This window comes from Dendropsophus ebraccatus, chromosome 3 (assembly GCF_027789765.1).
Source record: "Dendropsophus ebraccatus isolate aDenEbr1 chromosome 3, aDenEbr1.pat, whole genome shotgun sequence".
NCBI lineage: Eukaryota > Metazoa > Chordata > Amphibia > Anura > Hylidae > Dendropsophus > Dendropsophus ebraccatus.
The window spans coordinates 61,003,063-61,017,632 of NC_091456.1; the positions used below are offsets into that span (position 1 = coordinate 61,003,063).

A 14,570-nucleotide genomic window follows, 5' to 3' on the forward strand; every position below is an offset into this window, starting at 1 on the left:
CTAATCGATCTTTGCTGTGTATATACACAGCATTGATCTCTATGAGAGATCAGTGCTGTGTATATACAAGTCCCCCAGGGGGGCTTCTAGTTACAGTAAAAAAAAAAGTAAAAAAGTGTTTTTATTAATAAAAAATCCCCTCCCCTAATAAAAGTCCAAATCACCCCCCTTTTCCCATTTTATAAATATAAATTAATAAATAAACATATTTAGTATCGCCGCGCGCGTAATCGCCCGAACTATTAATTAATCACATTCCTGATCTCGCACGGTAAACGGCGTCAGCGCAAAAAAATTCCAAAGTGCAAAATTGCGCATTTTTGGTCGCATCAAATCCAGAAAAAATGTAATAAAAAAACGATCAAAAAGTCGTATATGCGCAATCAAGGTACCGATAGAAAGAACACATCATGGCGCAAAAACTGACACCTCACACAGCCCCATAGACCAAAGGATAAAAGCGCTATAAGCCTGGGAATGGAGCGATTTTAAGGAACGTATATTTGTTAACAATGGTTTGAATTTTTTACAGGCCATCAGATACAATATAAGTTATACATGTTATATATCATAGTAATCGTAACGACTTGAGGAACATGCATAACAAGTCAGTTTTACCATAGGACGGACGGCGTAAATGCAAAACTCCCCGAAATCAAAACAAATTTGTTTTTTTTTCAATTTGACAGCGCAAATGATTTTTTTCCGGTTTCGCAGCATATGTTATAGAAAAATAATGCCTGTCATTGCAAAGTACAATTGGTTTTGCAAAAAATAAGCACTCATATACGTCTCTAGGTGAAAAAATGCAAGGGCTATGGACTTTTAAACTTAAAATGGAATAAGCAAAAGCGCAAAAACGAAAATAGGCTTTGACCTTAAGGGGTTAAGGCCAAAACAGGCTGAAGAGGCAAGGGGTTAAAGCGACTCTGTACCCACAATCTGACTCCCCAAACCGCTTGTACCTTCAGACATCTGCTTTTAAACCAAGATCTGTCCTGGGGTCTGTCCGCCAGGTGATGCCGTTATTGTCCTAAAAAACAACTTTTAGGGTACAAACCCACACACCGTATACACAGCAGATACGCAGCAAAAACGCAGCAGATTTGAAGCAGATTTGGTGGTGCAGATTTGATGCTGTGTCCAGTTATTTAGATCTAATCTGCTGCGTATTTGTTGCGTGTTTGTTGCGTATTTGCTGCGTATCGCAGCAGTAAATAAGCTGTGTATACGGTGTGTGGGTTTGTACCCTTAAACTTGCAGCCCTGTGCCAAACGGTCGTGGCCTAGATTGTGTATGCATTAGGCTGGCACACCCTCTCTGCCCCTCCTCAACATTATGAATGCTCCAGGCAGATTGTCTCCTATTCATCAGCTGTGTGAATACTGCACATGTGCTGGATCGTTAAAGAGGATGTGCCATCAGGTACATCCTCTTTAATGTGACCCAGGGATAGAATGGCACCATCACGGGGAAGAAGGTGGCGTGGTCCATTTTGTGAACCGAGTTGAGCCCAGTTCCCGTGTACGGCGCCGTTCTATCCACAGATCCTGGGATGGAGCTGAAGCACAGGAGGCGGGCCGGCCCACCCCCAGTGGGAGAGAATTCCCTCCCCCCTATGACGCAGCTTCATAAGAATCAATGGAGCCTCGTGTGCGTTGGCTCCGGCCCTGGACCCTTGGATAGAACGGCACCGTACAGGGGAACCGGGCTGTGGTTCAAAGAACGGACCGCGGCACCTACTTCCCTGTGACGGCGCCGTTCTACCCCTGGGTCAGATTAAAGAGGATGTACCTGAAGGTACATCCTCTTTAACGCACCTGTGCAGTGTTCACTGCAGAGGAATAGGAAATATCCTGCCAGTGGCATTCCTAATGATGAAGAGGGCGGGGAGAAGGGACGGAGGGTTGGTGCAAGGTTAGGGCATGGATACTCTAGGCCACAGCCGTTAGACACAGGGCTGCAAGTTTAAAAGTTGTTTTTTATGACAATAACTGCATCACCTGCCGAACGGACCCCAGGACAGATCTTGGATTAAAAGCAGCTATATGATGGTACAAGTGGTTTGGGGGGTCAGATTGTGGGTACAGAGTCGCTTTAAGGGTGCTAACACACACACCGTATACGCAGCAGATCTGCAGCAGATTTGATGGTGCAGATTTGGTGCTGTGTTCAGTTATTTAGATCTAATCTGCTGCATATCTGCTGCGTATCGCAGCAGAAAATATGCTGCGATATAGGGCACAAACCCACTTGACGTATTTGCTGCGTGAATCAGTCTTAAAAATATGCAGGCAAAACGCAGGTTGGCTTTATACAATTGTTCTGTGTTAAAATACGCAATTGCGTATTTTTGAAGCATGAAGCTACATGCGTTTTTCGCACAGGTTGTTAACAACTGATGCTTTGCTAACAACAAGCTTCACGCTTCAAAAATACGCAATTGCGTATTTTAACGCAGAACAATCGTATAAAGCCAACCTGCGTTTTGCCTGCTTATTTTTAAGACTGATTCACGCAGCAAATACGTTAAGTGGGTTTGTACCCTTAATGTGTGTGTGTTTGTACCCTAACTCTTGAAAAGGTATATGCATTAACTGAAGCTGAATGAGGGAATGTCAGGCATTGTGCAAAGCTGTCACAACAGCAAAAGGAGGCAATATTGAGGCACCTAAATATATCACATATTCTGGCTAGTTTAAAGGGGAACTCCAGGTAGAGGTTAAAAATATGAAACTTCTGCAGAAGCATATAGCATTACTAACCTATCTATTCCAGTTTTGAAACTACCAAAAATCTATTTGTTTTGGGGGTTTTGTTCTGTTTTGTGTTTCTGCACTTCCTGGTTGAGCAGTTGTACACAGTACTACAGGTTCCAGAATGCAATGCTTTCCCTCAGCTGTTCATCACAGTCCTCCACCCTGCCTATTCCCCGCCCAAATCTTTTGCAGAATATCTAGGCTGTGTTCACACATCGCAGTTTCATTGTGTTACTGAATTTTTTGCAGTAATTCATGATTTAATTGTGGTCCCACTCACACAGCACGTTGTATTCTCTACCTGTAACACCACACAGCGCGCTGTATTCTCTACCTGTAACACCACACAGCACGGTGTATTCTCTACCTGTAACACCAAACAGCACACTGTATTCTCTACCTGTAACACCACACAGCGCGCTGTATTCTCTACCTGTAACACCACACAGCACGGTGTATTCTCTACCTGTAACACCAAACAGCACACTGTATTCTCTACCTGTAACACCAAACAGCACGCTGTATTCTCTACCTATAATACCATAAAGCAAGCTGTATTCTCTACCTGTAACCCCACACAGCACGCAGTATTCTCTACCTGTAACAGCACACAGCACGCTGTATTCTCTACCTGTAACACCACACAGCACGCTGTATTCTCTACCTGTAACACCTCACAGCACGCTGTATTCTCTACCTGTAACACCACACAGCACGCTGTATTCTCTACCTGTAACACCACACAGCACGCAGTATTCTCTACCTGTAACACCACACAGCACGGTGTATTCTCTACCTGTAACACCACACAGCACGCAGTATTCTCTACCTGTAACACCACACAGCACGGTGTATTCTCTACCTGTAACACCACACAGCACGCTGTATTCTCTACCTATAATACCATAAAGCAAGCTGTATTCTCTACCTGTAACCCCACACAGCACGCTGTATTCTCTACCTGTAACACCTCACAGCACGCTGTATTCTCTACCTGTAACACCACACAGCACGCTGTATTCTCTACCTGTAACCCCACACAGCACGCAGAATTCTCTACCTGTAACACCACACAGCAGTCTGTATTCTCTACCTGTAACACCACACAGCATGCGGTATTCTCTACCTGTAACACCACACAGCGCGCTGTATTCTCTACCTGTAACACCACACAGCACGGTGTATTCTCTACCTGTAACACCAAACAGCACACTGTATTCTCTACCTGTAACACCAAACAGCACGCTGTATTCTCTACCTATAATACCATAAAGCAAGCTGTATTCTCTACCTGTAACCCCACACAGCACGCAGTATTCTCTACCTGTAACAGCACACAGCACGCTGTATTCTCTACCTGTAACACCACACAGCATGCGGTATTCTCTACCTGTAACACCACACAGCACGCTGTATTCTCTACCTGTAACACCTCACAGCACGCTGTATTCTCTACCTGTAACACCACACAGTGCTGTATTCTCTACCTGTAACACCACACAGCACGCTGTATTCTCTACCTGTAACACCTCACAGCACGCTGTATTCTCTACCTGTAACACCACACAGTGCTGTATTCTCTACCTGTAACACCACACAGCACGCTGTATTCTCTACCTGTAACACCACACAGCACGCTGTATTCTCTACCTGTAACACCACACAGCACTGTATTCTCTACCTGTAACACCACACAGCACGCTGTATTCTCTACCTGTAACACCACACAGCACGCTGTATTCTCTACCTGTAACACCACACAGCACGCTGTATTCTCTACCTGTAACATCACACAGCACGCTGTATTCTCTACCTGTAACACCACACAGCACGCTGTATTCTCTACCTGTAACACCACACAGCACGCTGTATTCTCTACCTGTAACGCTGATGTTGGAATAAAGTAAAGAACTTTTAGATTTTTCTTTTCATTTCCACGCACATACTATGTTTAAGCCATTTGTTATCTATGAACTTGAGCCCCACAATAAGGCTCTGATCCTCTTTGCCGTTTAGCATCATTTACTTGTGTTACTGCATCATTTTTGTGAATACGCTGCAGTACTGCAATGACACTCCAACATGTGTGAACATAGCCCTAATTTCACTTCACACTTCTGCACAATTAGAGAAATCAGTGCAACACCTGCTTCTGGCCGGTCAGAGATAGTGAATCACTCAGGGGATTGGGGAATCCAGCCAAGCCTCCTGGGACATCACACCCTGCCCCCTGTCTGCATCATCAGCCTGATCTCAGCAAACACACACAATGTGAGACAGAGGCATGGAAGATTTGTCTCCTAAGGTGGGATAGCAGAAGGAGCAGGAGACAATGTGGATTTGCACAGATGCCATTATTCTTCACTTCCTGGATTTCTATCAGCTACCAGTGTGGCAGAACCGTACAAATATGGTAATACATTATATAGACACATTCTTATCCGGAGTTCCCCTTTAAAGCGAATGTACCAGCAGCATGTTTTAAAGGGGTTATCCAGCACTACAAAAACATAGCCACTGTTGCCCCATTTTTGTCTCCAGGTCAAGTGTGGTTTACAATTAAGCTCCATTTACATCAATGGAACTGAGTTTCAAACCCCACCCAATCTGGAGACAAGAGAGCTGCAAAAGTGGCCATGTTTTTGTAGCGCTGGATAACCCCTTTAAGATTTATACATCAATAGCCAGTCTATTCCCAATCACCGGCCCAGCCTGCCCCCGTAACGTTCTGCCCTCTCTTCTGTGATGTGGCTCCATTAGCCGTGTCACAGAGGGGAGGAAAGAAAGTCACACTGGGGGCAGGAAAGCCCAACTCCAGGGCTTCAGGCCGGGCCATTGACCAGGAATAGATCGGTGCCATACGCGGGAATCGGGCCACAGTACAAAAACAGGGACCGTGGCATTGGTCTATTGATGTAAAAATCTTATAGTGATGTACCTGCTGGTACATTCACTTTATCAATTCTCACTACTCATTTTTAGGTCCTGTTCACACAATGTATTTTTTCAATAAATAACAGCCGCTGTTGCAGATTGCAACACCGGATGCTATTTATTGAAAGTCTGAAATAACATTGTTTTCTATGGAACAATGGCCGCAGTGTATACACTCTGTATACACTGCGGCCGCACAGAAAACTGACATGTTTATTTTATGCAGCCGCTGTTCAGTGAATAGCGGGCACACATAAGCAGTGTACACACTGTAACGGTACTGTAAGCGGTACTTTACATTGTAGCTATGGGTAATTGGAGCGTGGACATACCCCAATGTCCCCACATTCCAATAAACATGAAGTGATGTTCTTCCGGCCGTGGGCAGGTGAACATCACTGACAGCGGCCGTTGTGTGACAGCTGTGTCACAGAGCGGCCGCTGTTTTTACTGCGTGTGAACTTAGCCTTAATGTGTTTCTTTAAAGATTTCTTTTTAATGTGTTTCTACAAAAAAAAAAACATAGAACAAAAATGTGCCTTAAACCTGTGACTGGTCCTGTAATATATGTATAGTATATGTATAGGTGAAAGCCATACTGCTGTGTCCAGGAGTGGTGGGGACTGGCAGACCATCAGAATGGGTGCTGCTGCAGGCTGTCTGCCATGTACCACAAGGCTCTGCCTATCTCCAGTCACTCACACCATCCAATACACTGTATAACATGCAGGAGCCCGGCGTCTATCTTCACTACTACCCGCAGCCCGGTGTGACAGGACCCTGCAGCCGATACTGGATTGCTATGTGCTGAAGGACACATGCAGGAGCGCAGCACTGTACAGCACCGGTTCCGTGGCCGGGTGACGGCGCTGTACACCCGGCGAGGGGTTAAGTCCCCGGCACAGGAGGAGTGTCAGGCTGACCCGGAAGCGCATGATTCCCCGCCCGCAGCTTCGGAGATGGCGGAATGGAAGGAGGAGGTGGAAGTGCTGGTACAGCGGGTGGTGAAGGACATCACCGGCGCTTTCCGCAGGAACCCCAACATGTGAGTGCCAGGGGCGGTGACGTCATAGCGCGGTTGTGACGTCGCTTTCTCTTCACGTTAGTGGCGGGAGCTCTCGAGTTGACAAAGTTTGAGCGGTGTCCTGTAATAGCGGCCATGCAGCTCCCGGAGCCCCGTGTCCTGTAATAGCGGCCATGCAGCTACCGGAGCCCCGTGTCCTGTAATAGCGGCCATGCAGCTACCGGAGCCCCGTGTCCTGTAATAGCGGCCATGCTGTCACCGGAGCCCCGTGTCCTGTAATAGCGGCCATGCTGTCACCGGAGCCCCGTGTCCTGTAATAGCGGCCATGCAGCTACCGGAGCCCCGTGTCCTGTAATAGCGGCCATGCTGTCACCGGAGCCCCGTGTCCTGTAATAGCGGCCATGCTGTCACCGGAGCCCCGTGTCCTGTAATAGCGGCCATGCAGCTACCGGAGCCCCGTGTCCTGTAATAGCGGCCATGCAGCTACCGGAGCCCCGTGTCCTGTAATAGCGGCCATGCAGATACCGGAGCCCCGTGTCCTGTAATAGCGGCCATGCAGCTACCGGAGCCCCGTGTCCTGTAATAGCGGCCATGCTGTCACCGGAGCCCCGTGTCCTGTAATAGCGGCCATGCTGTCACCGGAGTCCCGTGTCCTGTAATAGCGGCCATGCAGCCTCCGGAGCCCCGTGTCCTGTAATAGCGGCCATGCAGCTACCGGAGCCCCGTGTCCTGTAATAGCGGCCATGCAGCTACCGGAGCCCCGTGTCCTGTAATAGCGGCCATGCAGCTACCGGAGCCCCGTGTCCTGTAATAGCGGCCATGCAGCTACCGGAGCCCCGTGTCCTGTAATAGCGGCCATGCAGCTACCGGAGCCCCGTGTCCTGTAATAGCGGCCATGCAGCTACCGGAGCCCCGTGTCCTGTAATAGCGGCCATGCTGTCACCGGAGCCCCGTGTCCTGTAATAGCGGCCATGCTGTCACCGGAGCCCCGTGTCCTGTAATAGCGGCCATGCAGCTACCGGAGCCCCGTGTCCTGTAATAGCGGCCATGCTGTCACCGGAGCCCCGTGTCCTGTAATAGCGGCCATGCTGTCACCGGAGCCCCGTGTCCTGTAATAGCGGCCATGCAGCTACCGGCGCCCCGTGTCCTGTAATAGCGGCCATGCAGCTACCGGAGCCCCGTGTCCTGTAATAGCGGCCATGCAGCTACCGGAGCCCCGTGTCCTGTAATAGCGGCCATGCAGCTACCGGAGCCCCGTGTCCTGTAATAGCGGCCATGCTGTCACCGGAGCCCCGTGTCCTGTAATAGCGGCCATGCTGTCACCGGAGTCCCGTGTCCTGTAATAGCGGCCATGCAGCCTCCGGAGCCCCGTGTCCTGTAATAGCGGCCATGCAGCTACCGGAGCCCCGTGTCCTGTAATAGCGGCCATGCAGCCACTGGAGCCCCGTGTCCTGTAATAGCGGCCATGCAGCTACCGGAGCCCCGTGTCCTGTAATAGCGGCCATGCAGATACCGGAGCCCCGTGTCCTGTAATAGCGGCCATGCAGCTACTGGAGCCCCGTGTCCTGTAATAGCGGCCATGCTGTCACCGGAGCCCCGTGTCCTGTAATAGCGGCCATGCAGCTACCGGCGCCCCGTGTCCTGTAATAGCGGCCATGCAGCTACCGGCGCCCCGTGTCCTGTAATAGCGGCCATGCAGCTACCGGCGCCCCGTGTCCTGTAATAGCGGCCATGCAGATACTGGAGCCCCGTGTCCTGTAATAGCGGCCATGCAGCTACCGGAGCCCCGTGTCCTGTAATAGTGGCCATGCAGATACTGGAGCCCCGTGTCCTGTAATAGCCGCCATGCTGTCACCGGAGCCCCGTGTCCTGTAATAGTGGCCATGCAGATACTGGAGCCCCGTGTCCTGTAATAGCGGCCGTGCTGTCACCGGAGCTGCCCGTGTCCTGTAATAGCGGCCGTGCTGTCACCGGAGCTGCCCGTGTCCTGTAATAGCGGCCGTGCTGTCACCGGAGCTGCCCGTGTCCTGTAATAGCGGCCGTGCTGTCACCAGAGCTGCCCGTGTCCTGTAATAGCGGCCGTGCTGTCACCGGAGCTGCCCGTGTCCTGTAATAGCGGCCGTGCTGTCACCGGAGCTGCCCGTGTCCTGTAATAGCGGCCGTGCTGTCACAGGAGCTGCCCGTGTCCTGTAATAGCGGCCGTGCTGTCACAGGAGCTGCCCGTGTCCTGTAATAGCGGCCGTGCTGTCACAGGAGCTGCCCGTGTCCTGTAATAGCGGCCGTGCTGTCACCGGAGCTGCCCGTGTCCTGTAATAGCGGCCGTGCTGTCACCGGAGCTGCCCGTGTCCTGTAATAGCGCCCATGCAGCTACCGGAGCCCCGTGTCCTGTAATAGTAGCCGTGCTGTCACCGAAGCCCCCGTGTCCTGTAATAGCGCCCATGCAGCTACCGGAGCCCCGTGTCCTGTAATAGTAGCCGTGCTGTCACCGAAGCCCCCGTGTCCTGTAATAGTAGCCGTGCTGTCACCGAAGCCCCCGTGTCCTGTAATAGTAGCCGTGCTGTCACCGGAGCTACCAGTGTCCTTACCACCGCCTTCTGGGCCCACATCAAAGATATATATGATATAAGGGGGTAGTAGCGGCTTTCTAGTCCTTACCTGCACGTAGGAGTAGACGCTAGGGACACGGAGCACAGGAACTCTATGTGTGACAGTGGGGAATCAGAAGGTGTCCCACTAACATGGTGTCATAAGGCACATACAGCTGATCAGAATACGGACGCACCTTCCCCTGGCCTTATTGCTTCTTCACAGGCCTATAGGGCACGCTGCGATCTCCGCACCTGGTTGCTCTTTCTCAACCAACCTTAGCGACAACCTTGGCTGACACCGCCTGTGGCCCCATGTGTGGCCTGCCCCGCTATTAAGGGGCTTATTCCACTATTATAACTTGTGTAGAGGTGAGAAGTATCTGATCCGTATGGATATGATTTCTGAGACCACCAATAATCTTGAGTGACTTGAGTGAGTGGAGGCGGCGGTGAAGCATGAGGGCTCATTCACTATACACTTCCTGGCATTTATGAAGATAGCACAGCGCTGTATTCTGCTAGCTTCAGACACTCTAAGGCTATGTTCACACCACATAAAAGTACGGCCGTTGTTGCCGATGGCAACAACGGCCGTACTTTTGGCGCGGTGGAACAATGCCTTACTTTCAATGGGATCCCTGCCGGAGCTAATACACATCGTATGCGCTCCGGCCGGGATCCTGTACGGGGTCGCAAAAAACTGAAGTCAGTTTTCTGCAGCCGCAGTTCAATGAATTGCAACCATAGGAAACCCTGTCAGTTCACACTATGAAGCGAGCGGCTCCGGCCGCTCGTTCCATAGTGTGCAGGGGGAAGCTCTGATGCGGGTGCGCACTGATGCGCCCGCATCAGAGCTCTGCGGCCAGACAGATCATCCGGCCAGTACTTAAGTACCGGGCGCGATGATCCGTGACGGAACGGCTGGTTGTTCACTGTGTGTGAACATAGCCTAATAGTGAATGGATTAGCAATGTGTATGCTTGACCGCCACTCCCCTCACTTGGGGAAAAGGGACCCCCATTCTTGTGATCAGTGGGCTCTGAGGGCAGGGTCTGTTTGGAGAGGTGGTAAACTGGACAGATTGGTGTCTCTGTGGGACTGCAACTATTATGAAGTGTATACCTCTACTACCATGTCCCAATGGCTGAAGACGTTGGATGCAGCTCTAGGGAGTCCTGGAAAACATGAAGACAGCCATAGGCTGCTTGAGATTGGCTCATCTCCTTGTGCTTTCCCCTATCTTTCCTTACTTTTCCTGCCGCAATGACAAGAGCTGAAAAGTATATTTTATTCTAGCAATGACTTCATGTACGTCATGTGACCCCATACAGCCAATCACTGGCCTCAGTGATGATGAGTGCAGCCGCCAGGAAAACGTACAGTCTGGTTACACAGATAATAAAACAAATGTTTTATTCATCAAGGAAGTAGTCCAGGTGTATGAAGATGAGTTGTGGGAAATTGTTAGTAACTGTGTAAATCTTATTATACCTGCAGCTGTGTTTTCAACCCACTGCTGGTTTTGGTTATCGTCCATTATGGCCAATAATCTCTTGGTGTAATAGCTCCCATTAAAAGGCAACGATCAGCCGACATGCACGATGTCAGCTGATCCTTGTCTTTCAACTTGTTGAAAGAATTTAGAATGATAACAACCATCGCTCTGTGTAATATGAGCGGCAGCAGCAGACCTCCGCTATCTTCTATGGGCTCCTTGGACGTTCTCCTAATCGCCCGGGGAGCCCCTCCCACAGCTCCTCGCGGCCTCCCCCCTCCCGCTCTTACCCGCTCGCCTTCAGCGCGTCTAATATTGCTGGCTGGGGACGAGGAGCAAGCGAGCGCTAATCTGACAGGTTGCCACTGACTTGCTCCTCAAGATCGGCGTGTGTAAAAGGGCCTAAAGACAGAAACACTGTGTGAACCTAGCCTCAGGGTAAGGGCCCTATTCCACAGGAACGATAATCGGACCCATTCGTCCCGATTCGGGCGATTATCGCTCGGTGGAATAGAGAGCGTGTCATCGGCTGATCGTTCATTTAGGGCCAGACCTAAAATCACTGTTCCCCCACCGTGCATCGCTACGGTGGAATAGCGGTGCACGGCGGGCGACCGACGATTTGAGAAGCACAATACATTACCTGCAGGGCTTCTCCACCGCTCTGTCTTCCTCCCCGGGTCCCGCGTGCTCTAGCTTCAGAGTGGCCTGTCAGCTGATGGAGTGCTCAGCCAATCACAGGCTGGGACAGCCGCGGCCTGTGATCGGCTGAGTGGCCTGTCAGCTGACAGGCCATTCTGAAGCTAGAGCGCGCGGAACCCGAGGAGGAAGACAGAGCGGTGGAGAAGCCCTGCAGGCAATGTATGCTGCAAGGACATCGGTAATGATGTCCCTGTAGCCCTCGCTCAACAATCATCGGGCCGTGGAATAGGCCCAGTAAACGAGCGTCAATCTAGCAGATCGGCGCTTGTTTACATTGTTGATCGGGTCCTGCTCGGCCCATGAAATAGGGCCCTTAGACAGTGACTGTTCACACAGGACTGATACCCTTTTGCTACATCCATAAGAAAACATTGAATCATTGCAGTTGTATTGCAATCAAGTCCTGGCTGCTTACAAACACGGCCTAGCGTTATCAAGGTGTGTAAAATAGGATATTTTGGTATATTCTTTGGCACGATGGGTATACTGGATAATAGTAATCCTCAGTGTACGAAATCTAATGGAAATTATTCCTGTTTGCATTAAAGACTGTTTCAGGCTTTATCTGGTACAAACATATTGGGGGGGATTTACGAACGGTACGCCAGAGGCGTACCCCAGGGAGAAGGTGCAGATTCGCCCCTTCTCCCTGGCCTACGCCTCCCGTGCACCCCTTCGTAAATCCCCCCCCCCCATTGTGTTATCAAAATACATAGTTACAAAATGCAAGTGCACAAGTTCAGGAATTCTCTGTAAGGCCACATTTACATGTTCTGTAATGTGCCCGTAATTGCAGACCCACAAATTACAAGCAGCACTACGAACCCATTTATTTAAATGTCCCCCTTCTCAGACAAGAAACATTACATAGCGAGCTTTAGTGCCAATTGTTTTCCATGCGTTGACTTTACAAGGAGTTCCATGGACAGAATAACATCTACAGCAAAACGATCACTGATCTCGGGCAGACCAACCAAAGAAGACACTGTAGGCCTCTAGTAAAAGCACTCAACACAGTGAAAACCTAGGTGCATTGCCCCCTGGGAAAAACAAATCTGCAAAAAGAGTCTCTAAGCACGTGACTAGTCAAAAATAACTCCTGGGAAGGACCTAGCTAGAGATGAGCGAACCTGGAGCATGCTCGTGTCGATCCGAACCCAAACTTTCAGCAGTTGATTAGCGGTGGCTGCTGAAGTTGGATAAAGCCCTAAGGCTATGTGGAAAACATGGATATAGTCATTGGCTGTATCCATGTTTTCCAGACAACCTTAGAGCTTTATCAAATTCCGAACGTTCGGGTTCGGATCGACTCGAACCTGAACCTGGTTTGCTTATCTCTAGACCTAGCAAAGGGTGACTCCTATAAGGAGACCACCACCACCATATTAAGTGGCTCTTTGAGTCAATATCCAACTCCATTTACAAGTCTAACGTCCCTTTACACAGAAAGATTATCTGACAGATTATCTGCCAAAGATTTGAAGCCAAAGCCAGAAACAGGCTATAAACAGAGATCAGGTCATAAATAAAAGCCTGAGATTTCTCCTCTTTTCAAATCTTCCTGGCTTTGGCTTCAAATCTTTGGCAGATAATCTTTCTGCATAAATGGACCCTAAGGCCTTATTCACACGTTCCGTAATTTACGGATCCGTATTTCCGTATCAGAGTTAGTGCACATTGAAGTCTATTGGGCTATTCACACGATCAGTAGCAGAAATGGATGAAAATCAATCCGTAAAAAAAAAGGACATGTCCTAGTGCGGACCGGGTGCGGACCCAGATTTTTTCACGGATGCTCTCATTGACATCAATTGTCTACGGATTGTTTGCGGATTGCAACATGTTTGGCATCCGTATTTCCGTAGAAAAATATGGATAACTCATGCTCCTATTGTGCACAGCAGTATATAGAAGTGCTGGGATCTATAGTTCTCCGGATCTCCGGGCGGACAGCTGACGGAATTCCGCGGACATTTTCCGCGAGAATTCCTCAGTCTGAACCTGCGGCTGCATCAGACCCCCTCCTGCGGCTGCATCAGACCCCCTCCTGCGGCTGCATCAGACCCCCTCCTGCGGCTGCATCAGACCCCCTCCTGCGGCTGCATCAGACCCCCTCCTGCGGCGGCATCAGACCCCCTCTGCGGCATCATCAGACCTCCTCTGCGGCGGCATCAGACCCCCTCCTGCATCATCAGACCCCCTCCTGCATCATCAGACCCCCTCTGCGGCATCAGACCCCCTCCGGCGGCATCAGACCCCCTCCTGCGGCATCATCAGACCCCTACTGCGGTAAGGATGCGATCTCCTATGCGATCCTCCTGTGCCGTTCTGCCTTCAGTGCTCTTAATTGATTCATTGATACTTTCCTAACCACATAGTAAACACCAATTTATTGAGCTAATTGGTAATGATGATTGGCAGCTGGGCTACAAAGGTACAAGTACCAATTACCTCAATAAATTGGGGTGTTGATTGTAAACACCCCAATTTATTGAGGTAATTGGTACTTGTACCTTTGTAGCCCAGCTGCCAATCATCATTACCAATTAGCTCAATAAATTGGTGTTTACTATGTGGTTAGGAAAGTATCAATGAATCAATTAAGAGCACTGAAGGCAGAACGGCACAGGAGGATCGCATAGGAGATCGCATCCTTACCGCAGGAGGGGTCTGATGATGCCGCAGGAGGGGGTCTGATGCCGCCGGAGGGGGTCTGATGCCGCCGGAGGGGGTCTGATGCCGCCGGAGGGGGTCTGATGCAGCCGCAGAGGGGGTCTGCCATTCATTCACTGCTCAGTTGAAGTCTGGTCCAGCAACGGATGGAATACGGATGGAATACGGATGTCCAATCCGCAATTTCTCATGGGTTGTTTCAGGACCAGAAAAAAATACTGAACGTGTGCATAAGGCCTAAATGTGAGATTATCTGACAGATCTTTGAAGCCAAAGCCAGCAATGGATTTAAAAAGAGGAGAAATCTTAGTCTTTCCTTTATGACCTGTTCCCTGTTTATAATCTGTTCCTGGCTTTGGCTTCAGAGATCTCTCAGATAAATCTCTCTGTGTAAA

The 14,570-nt window shown here is 49.8% G+C and overlaps 1 protein-coding gene across 1 annotated transcript in view; it reads left to right on the forward strand.

Moving 5' to 3' along the window:
• Positions 1-6,468: 6,468 nt before the first annotated feature.
• The window catches only part of PTAR1 (protein prenyltransferase alpha subunit repeat containing 1), a 36,668-nt gene continuing 28,566 nt past the window's right edge, over positions 6,469-14,570 (forward strand). The window contains exon 1 of the mRNA XM_069964267.1: positions 6,469-6,738. Within this exon, the coding sequence (XP_069820368.1) occupies positions 6,512-6,738 (227 nt within the window). The 5' untranslated portion in view covers positions 6,469-6,511. The remainder of the gene's footprint in view (positions 6,739-14,570) is intronic.